The sequence below is a fragment of the Bactrocera tryoni genome, chromosome 5 (genome assembly GCF_016617805.1).
Source record: "Bactrocera tryoni isolate S06 chromosome 5, CSIRO_BtryS06_freeze2, whole genome shotgun sequence".
Taxonomy (NCBI): Eukaryota; Metazoa; Arthropoda; class Insecta; order Diptera; family Tephritidae; genus Bactrocera; species Bactrocera tryoni.
Genome location: NC_052503.1, coordinates 30,683,221 through 30,705,864, shown reverse-complemented (window position 1 = coordinate 30,705,864; position 22,644 = coordinate 30,683,221). Strand labels below are relative to the sequence as shown.

The 22,644-nt window shown below is 34.5% G+C and overlaps 1 protein-coding gene across 2 annotated transcripts in view; it reads right to left on the bottom strand.

Moving 5' to 3' along the window:
* The window catches only part of LOC120777126 (proton-coupled amino acid transporter-like protein CG1139), a 92,712-nt gene extending 72,994 nt beyond the window's left edge, over positions 1-19,718 (bottom strand). Inside the window, exon 1 of one of the 2 annotated variants that reach the window (XM_040108271.1) lies at positions 19,371-19,718. In XM_040108271.1, the coding sequence (XP_039964205.1) occupies positions 19,371-19,433 (63 nt within the window). In that variant the 5' untranslated portion in view covers positions 19,434-19,718. Of the gene's footprint in view, positions 1-4,534; positions 4,725-19,370 lie in introns of those variants that run through there. The other variant, XM_040108274.1, reaches the window with a different exon arrangement.
* Between the last annotated feature and the right edge of the window lie 2,926 nt (positions 19,719-22,644).

The following is a 22,644-nucleotide window of genomic DNA, read 5'->3' as shown; positions in this document are numbered from 1 at the left end:
ATCGACTTGGTAATCGGAGACGATCGCACTTGTTTTTATTGTTTTTTCTTTAAAAAATAGGGATCCTTGAAATATGCACTTTTCCAGCAAGTTGTTTGTAGATTAAAACCATTTCTTTAGACTGCAGGAAATGTCTAGAGCAAGGCAGAAGAGAAACAATGAAGCATCACTTGTGCACTTGACCTGCATTGGCAAAACTACACTTTGTGCAACTGGGGTCTCCACGGTATGATACACTGGAGAAGGTATCCATAGTGTCGTAGTTCGCGTCAAGCGCAGGCATCCTAAAGGATGACTTTTCCTCTTGGACTTAGTAACTGACGCCATTTTTGAGGACTCTGGTGTTGACTAATACTTTAAAAACAATAATCTAAGGAAATATCCGCGTACTTAAGAAATATTCAATTCGAGCTGGACCCGGCCTGATAAATAGGTGGCGCCACTAAAATTAAATAGCAGATTTTTTTCTTTTACAGCAAATTCTTTTAATGGCCTCCAGACCGAGTTATGCTTGTTCCTTCTTCTTCTTTATTGGCGTAGACACCGCTTACGCGATTAGCCGAAGTTACACGAGTTTTCACTTACTCCCAGATTAAATTTTGAGATCACGCGCTTTGGGGACTTTCTGGTACGACTGGCCGCACAAGCAATAATCTGAAATATCCGCGTACTTAGAAATATTCGATTCGAGCTGGACCCGACTTGTTCTGCAATAAGATATTATTTTTAGTTATAAAAGATAGAGGGAAGTATTTTATATGTAAAAAATGTGTAGAAAGTTTGAAATGAATCGGTCAAGCAGTTCTGAAATGACAGTGAACATGGACTTTGAAAAAGTAGTTTTGAGAAAAACGCGTCTAAAATTTACAAACTAAAAAAGTGACAAAAAAATACCCTAAATTGTCAAGAGCATGCTCAATAATGTACAAAAGGTCGGAACAAAATTACTCAATCCATATTTATCAAATAAATTCGCAAAAAAAAAGTAATTTTTTACCATGAAAACCTTAAACCCGAAACCCCCTACCTTTGTACAATGTATGCATTTATATTCGTTTTAGGGATTTCAACTGACTAGAATCCTCTAAAATCAACTCAAGGAATCCTATTTCGTCGGCACGAATGCGAGAGGTTTCAAGCTTAATGGAATAAAATATGAGTTGAGTAAGCTAATGGAAATTATTCCAAACTTTTACATAAAGTGTATTCGACTACCAACACTGTCAGGAGGGAAGATTTGAGTCTGATTTCCGCTTATATTGCTACCGATATGCAGTATATTTTTGTAATAAAGATAACCTTTCAGGAATCCACGATCAAAACATTAGCTGAGCTATAAATTTTAATCATACCTGTATATAACATTGTATGTATATACACACATAAGCATTACAAAAATGTAAATGAAGCAATATAAAATTATAAGCAGAGCCCTGTTGAGCCTTTTCTGCATAATTTTACATGCTTTTTTCTCGTCCTACGTTTCAATAAATCAGTGACTCTGCATACTAACATCACTTCCACTTAATCCAAGTAACAATCAATTTGATTAATTTCATTATTTTTACACTGACGCCTCAATTATAAATGCGGAACTGTAGAGAAGTGTCAAACATTCCATGAAATCTCCAAAGCAGTTTGCATTTTGCATATAAAAACATTTCAACGCCAACTCAAATATGCAAAGCAATGCACAATTACTTAAGAAAAATGCTTTATTTCCATTTTGTATTCAATTTTGTATAATTCAATTTTATTTTCTTGCCATTAACTATAACTGTAAACTATTTATTATGCCGTCAATAGCATCGACTTTTTATTGCTTTTTATTACAGATGTTCTTAATGTTGTTTGAAGTTGTTTACTCACCCGCAATAGCAGACATACATTCAAACATGTTTATGAAAGTCATTGTCATGAGTCAGATTAGACATCATAAATAGCATTAAAAGTCAATAGACGCATGAAAATCCGGTTAAAGTCGCACTCAAACAAGTACCAAAAAATGGCAATAATAAGGCAGAAACACAAACATTTGGACAAATTAAGAAAATAATGTAAAGAGGAAGAGCTAAACTCATTCTGTGCATACTTCAGGCAATTGCAGGGTATAGCACACCAAGCAATAGCGAATGGTGAGCCTACGTTTAGTTGTAATAGTTTTCCGATTGGCTTAGACCATTCCATTCCTCGAAAGGTGGGTCTACGTAATCGAAACGGGACTGATTTTTATCCAGCCAAAGGATCGCCAACGCAATCCGCTACGCTCTATCATGTATTACCTCATCACACCCTACTTTATCATGAACTATAAATTGAATTTTTTTTACTTCTTAAAAGCTGGGAGTCTTTTTGTCGAAAACCAGCCATCGTGGTATTACTAAAGAAGGTAAAGCTATATAAATATAGCAAATAAAATAAATATAAATAATATAAGTTTCTGGGCCACTGCAGTATATTTCATGCACCAATGGAGAAGCCGCGGAGCTAGCCATTAATGCATCTGGAGACAACTGCAGAACCACCAAGCAGCAACCAAGGCGGTAACCTCGTATCGGAGATACGACCAGAAGTTTCACGTGAAGCAGGGCAGAAGTGAAAAGTAGCGTCACGATCAAATTACTTCACTTCTGCTGGGTGCCAAGTCACAAAGTCATCGATGACAATGAAATAGTGGACGACATTGCCAAGGTTGGTGTACAGCTGTCATCGAATAGCGGTATTGGTAAATCAATACATCGTCTTTACGAAGTTCTGAACAAGAGCATGGCAAGGCAGGTTAAAGTTCGATGGAATGATCTATCAGGATGCAAAACTGTAAAGCTCATGTGCAAGCGGTAGATCCAAAAAATACAAAGTTTCTGCGAACTGTTGATAGAAGTGATTGTAGGAACATTACTGGATATTTCATTACATTAGTGGTCACATTATGGTGGCGAAATGGGGCTGATAGCTCAAGTTGAACGCAGAAAATGTCATTGACTTATGCACTAGTCCTGCAGTAGCCAAACTACGCTTCAAACACTTGGGAGCCACACGATATGAAACCCTGGTAGCGGTGTCGATAGCAAGACCGCAGAACATATTGAAACTCATATCGAACGTCGGCATCCCTCATGAACTACATACATATGTATGTACTTAACGGCATGGGTATGGATACTGGACTACTTATGTGTGGCACACGAGCCTATCAAACTAACAGTTTTTTAGAATGTGGGACCTTTATGAAATATGTATACAAGTATAAAAATTCCAAGTATAAAAAGTTGTTAAACAATATTTCAGTTCGCTGCCAACACATATCGCCGTATGTCTATTTTAATCATGACTGCACAAGTATATGAGGTGATAGTTGCCAAAACTAATTTAAAATAGAGAAGAGGGTTTCCTCGATTTACTTATATACTCGATTGACAAATTGAAAGTACCGAATTTTTATCAAAAACGAAACAATTTAACTAAGAAATACATTTGATTTAAGCTGATGGAATTTTCCATTGGATAATAGCCTAAGGGTTAAAGTCAGAGAAGAAACTACGATCAAAATTTAAATCTGGATATCTATATTATTTATACAGCATCTATCGATCTATCTACATATATCTTCGGGATATGAGATCAGTTAAATTTAAAATTGTGTGTTTGTTTGAACAGATAAAATGTTTCTCAAAAATCCATCGTTTTTTGTTTTTTGAATAGAGAAAATCAAAGAAGAAACTACGTTCAAAAATTGAAGCTAAATACCTATTTGATTTATACAGCAGCTAAGAACCTACATATATACATATATCTTCAGGATATGAGATCTAAGTAGAATTCAAAAAAATAGATGAAAATTGAGGTTAATATCATTAAAAATAATTTCCGTGAATTCACTTATGTGTATTTTTATTGGCTTAATATTTTTACTTATGTATAAGAGAGAAGGTTGATAAATAAAGCTTTCGTTTTCTTGATTGTTTTTGGTTACTTAAAAAATGTCGAGATTTATTTACAAAAATTTCAAAAAAAACTTAACAAAACACTTTTGTTGTCGTTGATATTTTTGATCTCTTTTTTTTTTTTGTTTTGGTTTTTATTGGAATTTTTCATTCTTCCAATGGTATGCAATAACAACTTCCGATTCAATATTGAGCTCACAAAATATATTTGAAGTCAGGATCATAGACCTCATTAAGTTTAATCGTTTTCGAAATGGACACCCCTAGTTTACTGCCGAATTTTTCATCAAATCGGTTAATTGCGAAGGTAAATAAGAAGGCGGGCTTAATGAGTCGCACAATTGCCAATAAATATTGAAAAAAATATTATTATTTACACATTTCTTCTTTATGCGTTTTTTGTGTTTGTTTTGCGTGAATGCGGCGCACGATTCCCACAACAAATGCCACTTTCTGCAGGTGTCATTCCTTTTAAGCGCTGCAAACCGGTTGGTTTTTGTTAATATTGTTATTATTTAAATTTTTTTTGTTAAAATGCGCATCTGCGCAGTCAAACTTTGCATTTGCAAACACAAATAAATGTCACTCACCTCTCCTTCGGCTACCTCCATTGTTTATGTTTCCACCTAACTAATTAATGAAATTTCGAAAACAATTCGAAAAAAATATAATTTTTAATTTCGGTGTTTAAGTTCCGTAAACACTTCAGGCGGCTTTGTAAATATTGCGAAATTTTGCAATGTGACAACACTTCCAGGTACCTTCGGCGGCGGCCTGACGTACGCGACTGATTTCACCGGAGGTGCGCCACTTGACAAGAACACTTATTGTGATCGCACTTTCAGTGATTTCGAATTTTCACGGACGAGCCAATTTATTTAAATTATTTGTGCAGAGATTTGTATGAAATGAAATTTGCGTTTCTGCTGAAATGTAAGAGTGGCGACTATGCAGCCACTAAACAAGTTAAGTTAATTCAATAAAAATTATAAAATTATCGAGCGCGGGTTTAAGTTTCGAAGGGGTCATCTATTATTTAAGGAAGAAATCATATTTTTACCGTTACATAGCTCCAAATCAAAAGCATTATTTAAGGGTGAATACTTTCGATTACTTGTTGTATATAGTATAATAAGTAATATGTATATGAGACCCACTGGGTCAAGTACTCTCATACATAATGTATAGCAATTGATAAACAAGCCATCATAAACTCGCCATTTCGCTGCTCGCTATCTTTGAGTGGTACTGAAACGATTTAATTTCGATACAACAGAGTACATACCTCATCATAGAGCTATAAACGCTTTCGGCAAGTTTTGTTGTAACGTTGTGGCGAATTTTGTGAAAAGATATTAGCCTACATGCTTACAAGATCAAATTGACGCAAGAACTGACCACCGAATCGTCGTATGATCGTGAATTCGTCTGAATAACAACTTGAAAATTATGCGGATTTTAATCGAAAAATCTTCTTCAGCGATGAGGCTCATTTCTGACTGAATGGCTTCGTCAATAAACAAAATATGCGTTATTGGTCAGGTAGCAATGCACACCTACTCCATGAGTCATCATTGCATCCCGAAAAAATTACGGTTTGGTGCGGTTTATGGGCCGGCGGCGTCATTAGGCCGTACTTCTTCCGTGATGGTCAAGACCAGCACGTTACTGTGAATGGAAATTGCTACAGCTCAATGATAGCCGCATATTTTTGGCCTGAGTTGGATGACATGGACTTGGACAATACATTCGTGACGCCGTTAAACTATTTCCTGGCAGGCTACGTCAAGTCTGTGGCCTATGCCAATAAGTCAGCGATGATTGATGAACTTCGTACGAATATCGAACGTGAAATTGCAGCAGTGTCGGCCGATTTATGCTTGAAAACCGTCGAAAATTGTGGTGACCATGCAAAAGAAATCGACTTCCATACATAATGGCATCGAATGTACTTTCACAGGAATAAAGATATTATTGAAATCCCCAACCGTTTTTATTTTATTAAAATTTTGTAGTGTCTTACTGAGATTGAAAAACCATTGACTTGATGAAACGAATGCCACTTGGACTCTACACAATTGTAAGGTTGTGAATAAAGCTCGCTTACAAGGGGTGGTCTCAATTTAGTGAGTAACGACGATATTAATTTCACAAGATAGTAGGAACTCACTTAAAATATTGGAGTCTATTAACATTTGTTTACGCTTTCATTTTTCTTTTTTTCTTAGGAATGATCGCATTAAGATTTGCTATGACTCATTAATGCACCTAATACCCAATACAGGGTCTTAATGAAATAGTGCTAAAAAGAGACAAAATCTTCATAACAAACAAATTATTCAAAGTGATCAATATCGAGTAATTATTAAAACATGAGTGTAAAAAACAACAAATTATTATTATGGATCATTAGTGAGTCATAGCGATCAAGACCGTAATTACTTGTACTCATTTCTCACTACACGAGTTTCTTAGACATGAACAAGTTTTTTAAACTAGTTTCAAGTTATTATTTGTATATATAATATATATATTTATATGCAATTTCATTCCACTAAAGCCAAAACATCTAAAACTCCCAATAATGTTATGAAATGTGTAATGGGAAACTTAGAAGAATCATATGAACTTTGCTTTTTGGCAAAACTCCATAAATTGGGATTCGAATTCCCTCCGCATCCACGGTATTCTCCGAATCTAGCCCCCAGTGTCTATTTCCTGTACTCAGAACTCATGAAAAATGAATGAATGAGGTGATCGCCCAAACTGAGACCTTTTTTTAAGCAAAGGACCAATCGTATTACAAAAATGATATCAAAAAGTTGGAGAGTCGCTATCATCCATATATCCCCCTTGAAGGGAACTATGTTGAATAAGAAAAAATCGAATTTTCTCAAAAAAAATATGTTTCGTTATTGTAGACCGGGGACTTTTCAATTGACTTATTATTTAAATAGCCAAAGTTCTTAAAAAATTACGCAGTTTTGTGTCCCTCTCCCATCAGGCTAGTACATCTATTGTTATCTATAAGAGCTGGCTCTAAAACTAATTAATTTCTTCAATTAAGAATTGTCTACAATCAATATCTACAATTGCATCTACTTTGCTTTTGCAGCTCCTTTAGGTTCATAGCACACGCGTATAACCAGTAAAGGCTCTTCTATACTTAATTAGGTGTAGAGTGGCTAATTAGCTTTCCAACGTCTTCACACACGAATGCTCTGTAAGTGAAGTGGTTGAGGGCACACGTATTTAAAAAAAAAAATGAGTTAAATATTTCCGTAGAAAGTTGCAAACTCATGCCAATAATTTTTCACGCAGTTGTTTTCAACGAGCGCGATAGGCAAAGCAAACAAAAGTTCATTCATAAATACGTCATTTATGAATAGCGAACGACAGCGTTTCAACTATTTTTAATACAATATTTTGCACTTTTTCATTATTTGTTCTTGAACAAAATTACTTACTTACAACGTGCTGCTACGTCAATTTACATTTAAATTATCTACAAAATTATTAAATTGTGCGTATTTAATTGGTGATAATATGTCCCATCGTTTATAGGCCCTATGCTATATAATTGGACCTGAGTAAAATAATAAATATATATTCTCTACACATATTTAATAAATATTTGATTACTAATTTGTGGCGCCCACTTTCATACTTATGCTTTATACTGTGACAAAAAAATACCAGGAAATTGTAAATAAAACGCAAAATATATCTTCGATCGACTGAAAACGGGTTATACGGAGAGGTAATTTCAGTTTCGGGAATAAGAAAAAATCACACGGGGCCAAATCTGGTGAATACGGTGGTTGATCGATGGTATTTATTGCGTTTTTGGCTTTAAATTCGGTCACAATCGTGGCTCGATGCGATGGTGCATTAAAGTCATGTAAAATCAATGAATTCTCTACGATGAGCTGTAAACAAACTGATTGACAGATCGCGCTCATATTTGTCATAGTAAATAAGCCCACCGTCAAGAACTGAAAATCAACAACTTACTAGATATTCACCATGCGTTAAATCTTGGAAAAGGCCCGGGAAGCTGCTTTTGACAGCATGAAAAGCAGCTGTCTTTATGCCGCGATGTCTGAATTTGATATCCACGCAAGACTAATACGGCTGTGTAAACTGACGTTGAGCAATACCAAAAGCTTCGTCAGGATCGGAAAGGACCTCTCCAAAACGTTTGATACCAAACGAGATTTCAGACAAAGCGACTCTCTTTCGTGTGACTTCTTCAATACACTCTTGGAGAAAATAATTCGAGCTGCAGAACTAAATAGAGAAGGTATCAGGTATCGTCTTCTATAAGAGTGTGTAGCTGTAGCCGATAATTTTGATATAATTGGCTTCAACAACCGCGTCGTTAATGCTGCTTTCTCCAGAAAGGATAAGGAAACGAAGCAAATGGTAATGATAGTTAATGAGGGCAAGACGAAATATCTCATGTCATCAAACAAACAGTCATCGCACTCGCGACTAGGCTCCCACGTCATTGTTGGCAGTCAGTCATAACTTCGAAGTAGTAGATAATTTCGTCTATCTTGGAACCTGAGTTAACAGCAACAACAATGTTAGCCTCGAAATCCAATGCAGAATAATTTTTGGCAATAGGTGCTACTTCGGACTGAGTAGACAATTTATAAGTAAAGAACTCTCTCGACGAATAAAAACCAAACTCTGTAAGTCACTCATTATTCCCTTCCTGCTACATAGTGCAATATGGAGGCATGAACGATGACAACATCTGATGAGTCGACGTTACGAGTTTTCGAGAGAAAGTTTCCGCGAAAGATTTATGATCCTTTGCTCGTTGGTCAAGGCGAATACCGCATTCGATGGAACGATGAGCTGTATGAGATATACGACATACCATGGTTGGCCCGGAAAGTAATAGGACTGCTTTTCTTTCACCGCGACTGTACTTCGGAGCGTGCGCGCACCGACCGATTCGGCAAAGGGCCTTCCTAGCTAACGTCAGTTGTCTCCGAGCACCTGGAGAGTCTGTAAGTGGTGCAAGCCGAAAGTGCAGCGTTCGTTAGAGCAGAAACTCTGTAAACCGGCGACAAAGACTTTTTATATGATCAAGCAAGCTTACCCAGCCGTTTCTTTAGCAAGAAGTGGTGTGTTTCGGTGGTACCAGGCCTTTTTGGAGGACCGGCATCTCCTCGCACAAAAAAGGGAAGAATGAGCAATCGGGTCCGACAAGACATCGCTGCCGATTGGAAGTTGCAACACGACAACGCCCCGGCTGTCACCGTCTTTCTTGTGAACAGCTACCTAACAAATGCCTGCATCTTAACGCTTCCGCAGCCGCCCTAGAGCCCAGAAATTACGTGTGCAAAACTTCAGATCAATATCTCAAACACTGACTAGTTCGGGACTAGTTCGCGTATATACGGATGGACAGTGAAACGAACATGGCTAAATCGACTCAGCATACAATTCTTTGAAATTCTCACGTGACTTATCAGTTGCATTTTAAAGCCAATAAAATATAAGCTTCATTCAAGCAATTCCGATCAAAAAGATTTATTACCGACAAATATTTGAAAGCTCACCGCGTGCTTGCGCGTAACTTGCCAGCACGGAATATCCACAATCAGAAAAACAAATTTCAACTTTATTGATTGTGTTTATTGAACTAATCATTGCCGATACGAACTAAAACAAAGTCATTTATGATTTTTTTGTTTGCTCACAAGCCCAAATGAGAAGTTTACGCTAAACGCTTATGGGCTGCTAGGCATAAACGCACGGAAATAGTTACATATATTTGGTGTTGTTGTTTTATTTTGTACGTCAAGGTAAAGTGTACGATATTGTTAAGCAAATACTCGAAATCTGATATGTGCCTGTTTCCATGTATGTTTTTGCTAATTGTAGTTTAGGTCTCCATGTTTGATAATCAGCTGTCGATAGAAAATGAAATTAAATTATACACTAATTGACGCTTAACTATACACAAATGTATTACATATTTATTATATGTGCTTTATGTTTGTTAACGCTTGATTGCTGTGATTAGATAAAAGACGTTTGAGTCAAAGGCGTTAACTTTAGCATGAAATAACATCCCTTGCAATTGTTGAGATTACAGTTATTTTTGACATGATGTTCTCTAACAAATATCGACGTAGGTTTGGTACATAGTATTGTAATACCAGATTTTGTTTTGGTTTCTCAATATTCGATATCAAGGTTATAGTTCTTATACATTCACTTTGTGGAATAAACACAAGTTTAAGATATACGAGGTGTGTTCAAAAAGTATCGCGAATTTTGAATTTTTTGTGGCGTTATGTTGGTACTCATGTCTCTCACTTGTGCCGACAAGCTCGGCTATTTTGAATGTTCATGTTTTGGATCGTCTTTGATTTTTACCTATTCAAAAAAAATGAATCTAAGAACCTGTATCAAAGTTTGTGTGAAAAACGAAATTAAGTGCGCGGATGCATTCCGAATATTGACTGTGGCATACGGAGAAGCTACCTTGGACCGAAGCAACGTTTATCGGTGGTACAAAATGTTCTCAGAAGGCCGAGAAGATGTGAGCGACGAAGAGCGTGCCGGACGCCCGAGCACTTCAACAACAGACGAAAAAATTAATGAAGTGGAGAAAATGGTATTGGCCAATCGTCGAATCACCGTTAGAGAAGTTGCTGAGGATCTAAACATATCGATTGGCAAGTTATGCGCAATTTGCGCGAAGCAATCCGCCAGAAACGCCCGGATTTGTGGAAGAACAAAAATTGGCTTTTGCACCACGATAACGCCCCTGCCACACATCGTTGCTTGTGCGCGACTTTTTGGCCAAAAACAACACACTAATGATGCCGCAGCCACCGTATTCCCCAGATCTGGCCCCCTGTGACTTTTTCTTGTTCCCTAAACTGAAGAGGCCCATGAAAGGACGACGTTACGCTTCTCTTGACGAGATAAAGACTGCATCGAAGGAGGAGCTGAAGAAGATAAAAAAAAATGATTTTTTGAAGTGCTTCGAAGATTGGAAAAACCGTTGGCACAAGTGTATAATATCTCATGGGGATTACTTGGAAGGAGACAAAATAGATATTCATGAATAAATAAATAATTTTTTAAAAAACACAAAATTCGCGATAATTTTTGAACACACCTCGTATAGTATTTACGAAAAACTATCAGAATCCTCAGTGATTAATGAGCACTGAGCATATAACACATAGTTCTCACCGAAGTAGGAAGTCAGCTGAAAGTAGTAAGAAATATGTAGTAAACAATTAGGTCAAGGAAATAATTCCTATAGAGCCGACTGAACGGTTTCTTTTTGTCTCAAAATCGTGTTGGCTTATTGCTCTCTCTTTCAGTCGTTCTTCGACAACTGAGAAATTTTTGAATCATTGTGAATCAAATTAAGAAATCTTCCGAATTACAGATATGTAATGAAAAAAAAAAAAATGAAATTTATCAACAGTGATGCAAGATGTGTCAAACATATGCTTAAATTTTGCTTTGTACTCAGTTTTCTTCGCCATTCATGTTAAACAGGCTTACTCTAGGGCAATGTTCGCAAATGCTGCATATTTACTACCAGAATAATGTTTGGGTACTTGCAACGAATCACGCGCTGCGTACATTATTCGGTCGACAGAATCCAGCAGAGTCGGTAATTCGGGCATTCACGGCTCGGTTCTACATCTCGCTTACTCTGGTGGATAATACGCATTCTCAGAGATGCCGCACCAAAGACGCTATTGCTGCTGTGGAGCAAAGTTTCGAAGAAGACCCGAATGAAACTATTCATCCGCCATCGCTCGCAACAATTAAAGCTGTGTTCATCCACTTTATGGAAGATTTTTCAGAACGATCTATGTATATTTGCCGGCTTACAAAATTCAATTCGTGCATGATTTGAAGCCGAGCGAAATGACCACCGCTTCCGATTTCCACAAGAAAATTTTGTTCAGCGACCATGATCAATTTTGGTTTAATGGGTACATTAATAAACAAAATTTTCACATTTGGAGTGATGATAATTCAGAAGCTATTGTTGCGACGTTGCAAGTTGCATCCTCAAAAATTCACTGTTAGGTGTGTTATATGAGCAGAGGGAATCTTTGGTCGATATTTCTTTAAAAATGAAGCCGACCATAATTTTACAGTCAATGAAGAACACTAAAGAGCCGGTTCCCACGACAGTCGGATCTAAGTCCGGAACGGACCCGGACTGTTAACTCGGCAACATTCCTTGAAGTTAGTTCAGGAATTTTTTTTTGTCGTTACAATAGGAACGCTATAGATATGTTTATAACTTTTTCGTGCTTGAGTTGGAGAATGTTGTTGTGAACGACCATTTTTTTCCAACAAGACGACGCTACATGTCATACAAATAATCAATTTATTGGAGGAATCTTTTGTTGAGCACATTATCTCGCTTTTTCGGTCTGTCTTTGTTGCCTTCCAAAGCGTACGTTTCAACACAGTTGAACTATTTTACGGGGTTATGTGAACTTGCCTTGGAAGAAAATAATCTTTGCGTTCTTGTTGACATATGGCCCCAATTGCTGCAAAAAGTGGACAAAAATTGAGCCTCTCAGCTCCCTATCATTATAAAAAATAATCAAAATATAACCATTGTATAACCAAATTTTTTTTGTTTTTTTAATATGTGTGGTTTTTATGATAACGTTTTTCCTTGACCTGTAAACTTATGAAAAGTGATGTTACGTTATTTTTCATTTGTTCCTCATTGTTTAAATAGAGTTTGATTATTTAACCATAATTTATTCATTAAATAAATATTAAGAGCTAGATCGAGTCATAATGTGTCATATATGTACATAACTTCATATATAAAGTTCTGTAATATTTCTTTGGAGCTCATTATCTAGAGCAAATACAGGACTGTAATTATACAGGCTCACAAACATCTACGGAATTCCAAGCTGCTGTAATTTGTTATGCGATTTTATTTCCAGTTATAAAAATATATTTTTCATTTTGTTAGCATATTCTTTAGTGTGAAGATAATCAAATTTATGACAAATACTTATTTCTGGTATAATTGAAGAGCTCCAGAAACCGAATTGGCGTAATGTTATCGTCAAACACATGTCAAGATAATGTCGAGTGGACATTATCATTACTTAATTCAGACTTTTAAAAATATATTTGTTGTTAAGGTGAGCCGCACTTGTTTCTGAATTAATGTGATGTTAAAGCAATTTAGATTATTAAAAAATAAGTAAAAGTGTAGTGCTTAAGGTGGAAAATCACATAGACTCAAGAGCGTAATAGCATTGACAGACGGCAGCGTTAAACCAGATTAATTGCATTTTTCGGGATTAATTCAGGAGTTACCACAGCTAACTCCGTTGCTGAATCCAAAAATAACTCTCAAAATTTTAGGGAGTTTGTGAGATTTTCATTGGCAACATTGTTAAAAATGGCCAATTTTCATCTATTGTGAATGAAATACAAGCAACCCTGACAGCTATTTATCAAATTCTCAATATAATATCAATAAATCTTATATGTTATGATGCAGTTTTAAAAATAATGTGTTGACATGTTTTTGTAATAAAAAATGGTTTGGTAAAAATTGGTCGGCTAACAACTATAATGTTTATCTTCTATCAATTTTCATTGAAAATATTATAAAAAGGAAAAAAATTATAAAAAGGAAAAGGAGCTGTTTATGAGGGTTTCAAACTCGCATAGCTGCCGTCTGTCACCTACAAATTTGGATCTGATTAAGTGCGCAGTTAATCCGGATTAACGCTGCCGTCTGTCAAGGCTATAAGGCATGAAAAGAGATGTTGCGTTGAGCACTTTTTGGAATAGCGGTAATCAGCATTATATTTACAGATTTTTCGTTGATAGTTAATGAAGATATTTTATATTTTTGTACGATGAATTCATAACTTGCAAGGTATTACAAATATTTGGTTTGGTTTTTTGGGATCTGATTCGATAAAATATTTTTTTTACATCTCCCTAATAGCTGGTACACTGTGCTTAACACACCTTACCTCACACAACTCTCTAAACTCACTTTCTTATGCGCATCCGATTAAACAGTCTCTCGTAATCTCATTGCCAGTACAATTTCCTACAGGGCATTATAGCACGATTTTTTCCCACATACATTATCGCAGTTCTTTCAATAATTTTAAGTTACTCGCATACTAAGTATTATGTTTGAACGCTATCAAATAAAGCACCAGCACGAGGCCAAAGTTGTTAACCTGTTTTGCCAAATCTGATTTATGTTCCAACGTTCGGAGCGCTGAATGAATATGCACAGCAATAATTCAAAGGTCAATCGTGTTTGGTGTGAACCAAAGTGGCGGTTAACTGCATTTATGTTAACAGAGATACAACAACAATTAAAGCTAAACAGTTTTGCATCAATTAAAGCGTGAAGAATGTGCAGAGAAATAGAAAGATGTAAGCGAAGATGGGTTTGGTGGAATGCGGGTCATGTCTTGGCAGTGAGGCAAGCGGTTTTCGTTTGCTTATAAGTACAAAAAATTGGTCAAACGAGTTTTTAAAGATAAGAGGAAACTTCGATACTTTTGAGGACGCGAGTTTTTAATAGCTTTCATTTAGAATTTAAACTATTTTTCACTCCGTAGGCACTTGGTATATAACTGATTCGGAATTTAACTTTTAGAAATGAAGAAATTATATTTTTACCTAGAAGGGTATGTTCCATTCTTAAGGCGCGACACAGTTCTGATAAAATACCTAAGTGCTATGCCGTTTCAATGATTTGAAGCCAAACAGCTCTATTGGCTGATGAGTTGGTTATGTATGAATAACCAAATTTGGCCCGGACTGCTCCATGAAACGATAAAGTCTCCTTTTCTAGCTGGGTAATACTTTTTTTTATATTCGTGTGAACTTTGATCCCCATATGTCAATTGGTTCACCGCTTTTAATACAATAAATATCGAAACAGTTAGAGAAATAGTATTTGAAAATCACATCTCTCATAGATCGGCTGAAAAAATTTTGATTAATGTTTTGGGTATGAAACTAGACAGTACCAAAACGGCGTCGAGTAAAAAAGATAAGTCCATCAAAATAATTACTGGTGCCGAGTCTTGGATTTATCACTATCATAGTCGAAACAGTTCAGCAATTTAAGGACAGGTGCTCCAAAAATTAGCCAATATCGAAAAAATCACGTCAAAGTCGTTCAAAAAGCAAAGTGATGCTTATAGTTTTCTTTGATTAACGTAGAATGGCCCGCCATTAATTGGTTCCACAAGGTGAAACGCTTGTTGCTGTTGTTGAAAAAGGCGGTTATGTAGTCCCTTCTCGGGAAGTCCCAGGAAACGTGCTCTTTGGACGGGGTCGGACGACAGTGGAGTGCTAGATGAGGGTTCGCTGGAAATACAAAGAGGTGGTCAGAGCTATGTCAGGACTCATCAACAACCTGGTTTTCGGACAGAAAACTCATGGACTTTTCAATATGATATCGTGCTTTCACATTCCAGCATTATTGTGGCTAACTTTTTGGTAAAACACGAAGAGAAAGTCATCGCTGAAACACCATATTCGCTAAATTAGCCACTCCATTCCTCCAACAGTCGGGTATAGGTAACTAGAACGGTCCCGGCTTTTTATCCGGTCAAGGACTGTCCGTTACAACAAAAACAACAATAGATTAGATACCCAGGGAATATTTTTCTGTTTTCGAATCTGAAAAATCAGTTTTGAGTCCAATAAAGTCATTAAAAGTCAATCACTAAAGGCACTGAAGGCCATCCCAGCCGAGACGTAACATACACCATCTATGGAAAATTGGGATAGGCGTTGGCATGACTTTAAAAATATTTATCTCGAAGCCGATAATAAAGATTTCTATTAAATTATGGAAACCTTTTTTCAGTCCGGGTCAAATTTGATCATATGCTATATTAACTTTTAAACTGCAAATATTCAAAAATATATTAAATGGCTTAACACTAAATTTCGAAACAAGTGCACATTTTTATTAAATCAAGCTATATATCTGTTCTTCAAATAGAGGCGACTTTATTAATGTAAAAAAATCAAAAAACCTGAAGCATACATGTGACGTTAGCAGTTAGACCAATCCAGGAAAGGTAGAAAATTAATCTTATACCAGGTTAAATCCCTCGTCACTCCCCTGACAACATTTACACTTGATTCGTGGCTAATAAACTCGTGCATTGGCTTATTTTTCGAAACAAAAAAGAATAAATAATCCGAGCAAAACACAAAAAATCTATTTTTAGACAATTTACGATTTTTTAAACGTCAGAAATGTTTTATGCCGCACTTTAATTTGAAAAGCATGCCCATCTCTTTATTAAATCACGCAATCTTCGCTTCTTAAGCAGCTCATAAATGCATAAATTAAAATCTCTATGCAAATGTTTGACATACCATCAGATATATATCAGATATGGAGGAAAACTACAGAGAGCACTAATATATGAGATCTTATCGCAGATAACAAGAAACACTAAACATTCATAATTGGACCAATAAAACACTTTCTCATCTTTCGACTGAGTGGCTTTCAAAATTGACGTTAAGAATAATGTAAGCAGGCAAAAAGCTTATTACTGACGCGATTTTAGAGGTTATATAAACATTTAACAACCGGATTTGAGGGTTTTGACGATAATGATTGGGTAACTAAATTACTGCTTAATATAGTAGATACTTATTATAATTAATATTAATAGAATTATCTCAAAGTAATTTACGCAGATATAAGTTTGAGATTTTTTTCCTCCTCAATAGCGTTGTTCTACTCGCAAGAATAAATCTTTATAGAAAGGTATGTATAACCGAAATCAATCAATATATAATTAAGTTGTATGTATGCATATACGCATACATACTACGGTCGTTCGGCGACGGTAGGCAATATTTCTATATGGAATAAGGGATCTAGTGTCTCTGAAAATTTAACGAAGCTCAGTTTAAACAGATTTCCATAACATAAATCATCCCAAAAATCTATTAAATATGGCGAACTATGGTTTAGCAGCTGAAGCTGTAAGATCTCTAATGAGTGGGACCCGAAAATCGAAACCTCAATCCCTACTAAATTGAAACGCGATAATCTCCAGGCATGCTGAGCTCTACCTCTAAGATCGACAAATTCATGGTATTCATATAGACTTTTCTTAACATTAAATCACAAAAACACACAGATCTTGTTGCAAAAAAGTACTGTAATCCTTTTGAGTACAAAGTTTACGCTCAAAATTCTCTCTGGCGAAACATATGATCGACACAAAACTGTAAAGCAATTGCCTGAGAATATATACATTATAATGTGCATAAATATAACAACGTGCACTCAAAAAATGGAAAGAAAGCTCAGTAGAACACGCTAGTTCTATTGTTTTTTTGTTGTGTAATAAGAATAATAATAATTATTTTGTAAATAATTTTTTTTTGTTTTTATGAACTCGCGCCTGTAATTTCCAACTGAAATCAATGCCTTGGCATTTAAATAGCTCTTAATTGGAATAATTAATGCACTTTTTCCCGATATAATATGCATATATACACATATTTATATATAAATGTGTGTGTTTGTATGTGTATGTATGCATTTAGGTAAACGATTCCATACAAAAGCGCTGCGGCCAACGTTCGCCTGTCAAAACAATGCACACAACGCCTAAATCGGAAATTTGACATCTGTTCCAGTCAGCTGTGCCAAATATACATATTTACACAAATATATACATATGTATGTATGTGCTCATATACATATATTTACATTACGTGTTCATTATTAGCGGTTGCATTCCGAGTGCTTTTGTATTTAGGAGAAAATTTTTTTTTATTATTATTGTTTTATTTATTTTGTTTTATTATTAACTTTTTTTTTTGTATTATGGCTTGTTATTATTTTTTATTTTTATTATTTAATAATTATTTTTTTTATAGTTTTGTAGCTGGTAGTCCGAGCGTATTTAAATACATGTATATTTTTTCGATTTTTATTATAACTTAAGTTATTTTTTTAAATTTTTTTATTTTATTGTTTAATATTTCTACTATTACTTTTTATTTTTATATATTTTTTAGTTTTAATTTTTTTATTGTACTTTTTTTTTTAATTTTTGTATTCTTTTTTTATTCTAACAATTATGGTCTTATAATTTTGTGGGTGGCTTAACGCTTTTAAATTTATCGGAAAAGCAAATGCGTATTATTATTCAATATTCACTTTTCTAAATTTTTGTATTATTTATATATATACAAATAATTTGTATAATGGCTTACTATTCGCTATTGATTTTTTTATTGTTTTTTTAATTTTAATTTATTATTATTTTTTTACTAATTTTTTTTATTATATTTTTATTAATTAATTATTTTCTTATAGTTTTATAGCTGATAGTCTGAACATTTTTAAATACATATGTATATAATATTTTTTTCGAATTGTATTGAAACATTAATTACTTTTTTTTTGTTTTTTTAATTTTTGTTTAATATTTAATATTTCTATTATTACTTTTTTATTTAATTTTATAATTTTTTTTAATTAAATTTTTTATTGTGTGTTTTTTAATTTTTGTAACATTTTTTTATTTTAACCACAGTCTTATATCTTTGGTGGTGGTTAAACGCTTTATTAGAAAAGCAAATGCTTATTATTATTCGATATTTACTTTTCGAAATTTTTTGATTATTTAGTTTTTTTTTGCATTATTGCTTATTATTATTCGTTTTTAATTTTCTTATTATATATTTTTTTATTTTAATTATTATTTTTTTGTTATTAATTAATTATTATTTTTTATGTTAATAATTATTTTGCTACAGTTTTGTAGCTGGAAGTTTGAATGCTTTATATGCATGTATTAATTTTTTTCGAATTTTAACATTATTTTATTTGTTTTTAATTTATTTTTATTTTAATATTAAAAAATTTTGAAAATTTTAAATTTTATAATGTCAATTTTTCTATATTTTTTATTTTTTTTATTTTTGTTTATATATACAATTCTGTAGTAGAAGGTTAATATTCTACAAATATTACATATATATAATTTCTGACTTATTTGTTTGTTTTAATTTTTATTTCATTATTTTTTTTTTTTAATTTTTTCTATCATTTTATTTTATTAATTGTTTTGTTTTAGGCAGCTACAAGCCTGAGCGGTGTCAAATACATATGTATAATTGTTTTTTTTTTTGAATTTTATTATTATTTTATTTTACTTTTTGTTTCTTTTTTAATTTTTTTTATTTATTATATATTTTTATTTATTTATTTAAATATTTAAAATTTTTATCGAAGGTTTTTAAAATTTTTAACATATTTTTTTATATTAATTTTTTTTTCATTATTTTTGTTTCTATATATAGCTTTTTAGTTGAAAGTAAATATTCTGTACACAATATATAAAATTTCTGACTTACATTCCCCGCACCTGCACTGCCATTAGTTGAGCCATTATGCGGCTTCGCTGCGACCACCGTCATCTTGGAAGTCACCAAAAAGTTTATTCAACTCGCGAATTGAAATTTCATGCAAAACAAAAAAACACAACAACAAAAAATGCGCAACAAATGCAATTAGCACAATTTTTATAAACAAATGCGAATTTAGAAAACGCGCGGCTTTTTGAAACAATTCTCAAACGTGTTTCTTTTTTGTCCACAGTCGTTTTTATTGCAGTTCTAACGTTTTTTTGTTTTTGTTACTGCTTTTTGTCGTAAACGCTTGGCAGTTATGCAGTATTTTGTGTTGCTTATTGTTTGCACTGCAAATGTAGAATAAATTTAATTTCTAGCCGATTTTGCAAGCACGCCTTCCCACTGCGCATTCCACTCAAACTCCTAAGAAACAGAGCACAAACAAAAAAAAAAACGAAAAAAGAACAGCAAGCACACAAAATAATAATTACGAAAAATTATAAAACAATAAAGCCAGCGCGTGTAAACTAAAGCAGTTAGCAAAAACTTTAAGCCAACAACAAAGCATTAGCACTCACTCAAACGCTCACTCACTTGCCCACTCAGTCACTCACTTCACTTGGGCCTGAGCACCTGTGCTGAGAGGCGCGCTGCTGCTGCCAGTGTCGCTCCACAACTGCAACTTCACTCACATGTCGACAAGTACACGCTCGTGCTTGGCTAAGTGGTCGTTGAAATGTAACCGTAATTGCGGCAATTAAGCTTTTGCGGCTTGGGAGTTAATTTGCGCTTATCACCGCGTTTCTCAGCTCATTTAATTTAATCGCAAAGTTACGAACGATCATTATTTAGACGAGTACTCGCCATTCAGTTACCGTGAGTTGTTAATACTTCACTCAAAACTGAGTGTGTAAATAAGTGTGTGTGTGTATTGGAGTGAAAAAGTGTGACTTCCAGGTAACACAATTGCGTGTAGCTATTTTTCGTTGATGATAAGCAAATTTCATAATATGCACATGAGTGCACAGAATCTGATAAGATTCAGCAGCTGTTTAGATTAGCGCTTGAGTGCGTATTTGTATCTGTTAAATCGTTTCGGCGCGATAGCAGCTACTTTTACGGCGATAATGTCGAAAAAGTGTTCAAGATTTGATGTCGTAAGATAACGTAGCAAACAACAAACTTTTCTGCTTTCTTCTGCAGGCGTCACCATCACTTTTACGTACGCCTTCATTGATAATTTCAAAAAGAATCACAGAAACAAGAAAAACCCTTAACTTCAGCTGAACCAAAGTTTCACCACCCATCACAAGTACGATAACTTCGTTCCAAGAACTTGATTCAGATCGTTCGGCTTGTATGGCTGCTGTATGCTATAGTTATCTGATCTGAAGACCTTTCGGTTTCGACAAATTAGTAGCTTTATAGGAAAACACTAAAAAATTTCCGATCCATATATCAGAAGCTTAGGAACTAGTTCGCATATATGGAAATGGAAATGGCTGAATCTGCTCAGCTCGCCACGCTGATCATTCATACGAAATTTAAGAACTTCATGCCATACTTAATATGTAGACCCTGTGCAAGGTAAGTTCAAAAGAATTAAAGACTTGGAAAATCTTCTCATATTCGTTATCTGGGCTCTCGAAGACATATAATACAATTTCCATTTTTAGTTAATATGAAAATACATCAGAAACACTAACTTAAATTTATTCCCATATCTTCAATGGTACTTGATTTTTATACTGCTGAGGAAAAGATCCGGTTTGAGGAAAAAATGCAATACTTCTCCCAGACCCTTTTTCTAAGCGTGATACAATTTCTAAGATAAGCGATTTTTATTACGATGCTCAGCGATTTGGAGGCAGCTCATTGAACTAACACTTTTTTTAAACGCACCTGCAACTTGATAGCGTCTATCAGTCAAATGCAGGCAGCTTAGCTACAACTGATAGCCTTTATCTCAAAAATTTCCATATACCAACAACGAATAGAGAGAATAGAACGGATGATCCAAAAGATGTACTTTTTTGATAGTGTTTTCTGACAGCTCAAGGGTGAGAAGTATCAAGCTTAGGATGATTCAAAAAACATTATTTTTTTTTTCGTTTGGTACTCGGAAAACTAGGTTCCTAGACACCTCTAAGAAAGCCTCTCCAAACATGAGTTTTTAATTGTAACGGCAAGGTCCTCCTACATACAGGTTTCTTTTTTTCTTATTATCAGATAGAAAAATTTATATCTCGCTTCTAACTACTTGAAAAAATATCTTGTTCCTTAGATTTTGTAGGAAATTGAATGCTCTACAAAAAAGGTCTACAATGATTTTTTCGTAAACCCAAACGTTTAAAAGATATTAACAGTTAAAGTTTGATTATTTTTGGAAAATTTTTTTATTTCTTATGAATTTTATAACTCAATAAAAAAAAATTATTATGAATGATGAAACTTATAGGCTTTCTTAGAGGTGTCTAGGAACCTATTTTTCAGAGTACCAAACGAAAAAAAAAATTTTTTTTGATCCACCTTAATATGCACTGATGTTTGACGATGAATATCTCGTAAACGCTTAACTTAATCGAAAAATCATATGAGACCATTTTTATAGAGCAGTAAATTTCCTACAAAACTTGACTCAAGCTATCATGGTTGTTTTTGTTCAATACTATTTGGCATTTCATCATGAGAAGACATGTGCCTGAACAACGTTTACATTACATTCACGTTCTGTAAGGAATATGTTTCGCGCGCTTCGCTCCACTTATGGTCAACATAAGCGACCTACTGAGCGTACTATTCGCAACACCATCACACTTCTTGAGACCTAGCATTCATTAAAAACAACGGTTTGGTGTGGTTTGTGGGAATCATCGGTTTCCACATATCGCTTCAATAAATGGATTTTTTGAAAGAGCACTTCGGTGAGCAGAAAATCTCACGTTTTGGGCCGGTCGATTAGCGACCATTATAGATGATATCTCGCCGTTAGACTTTTTCCTGTGTGGAGATGTAATGTTTAAAGTATATGCGGGCAATCCTGCTTCAATTCAGGACTTGGAGTAAAACATCGCGGGTGTCATTCGTCAGTTACCAGTCGAAATGTTCGAAAGAGTCACCGAAAATTATTATATATAGTATATGGGAGTTGGAGTAGTATCAACCTGATTTTAACTATTATCATGCCACATACTAAACAAATATTCTTTGAGTTTCATTAAGGTACCTCACATACAATCACCAATCATATGGAATAAAGTCAATCAAATGTTCCAAA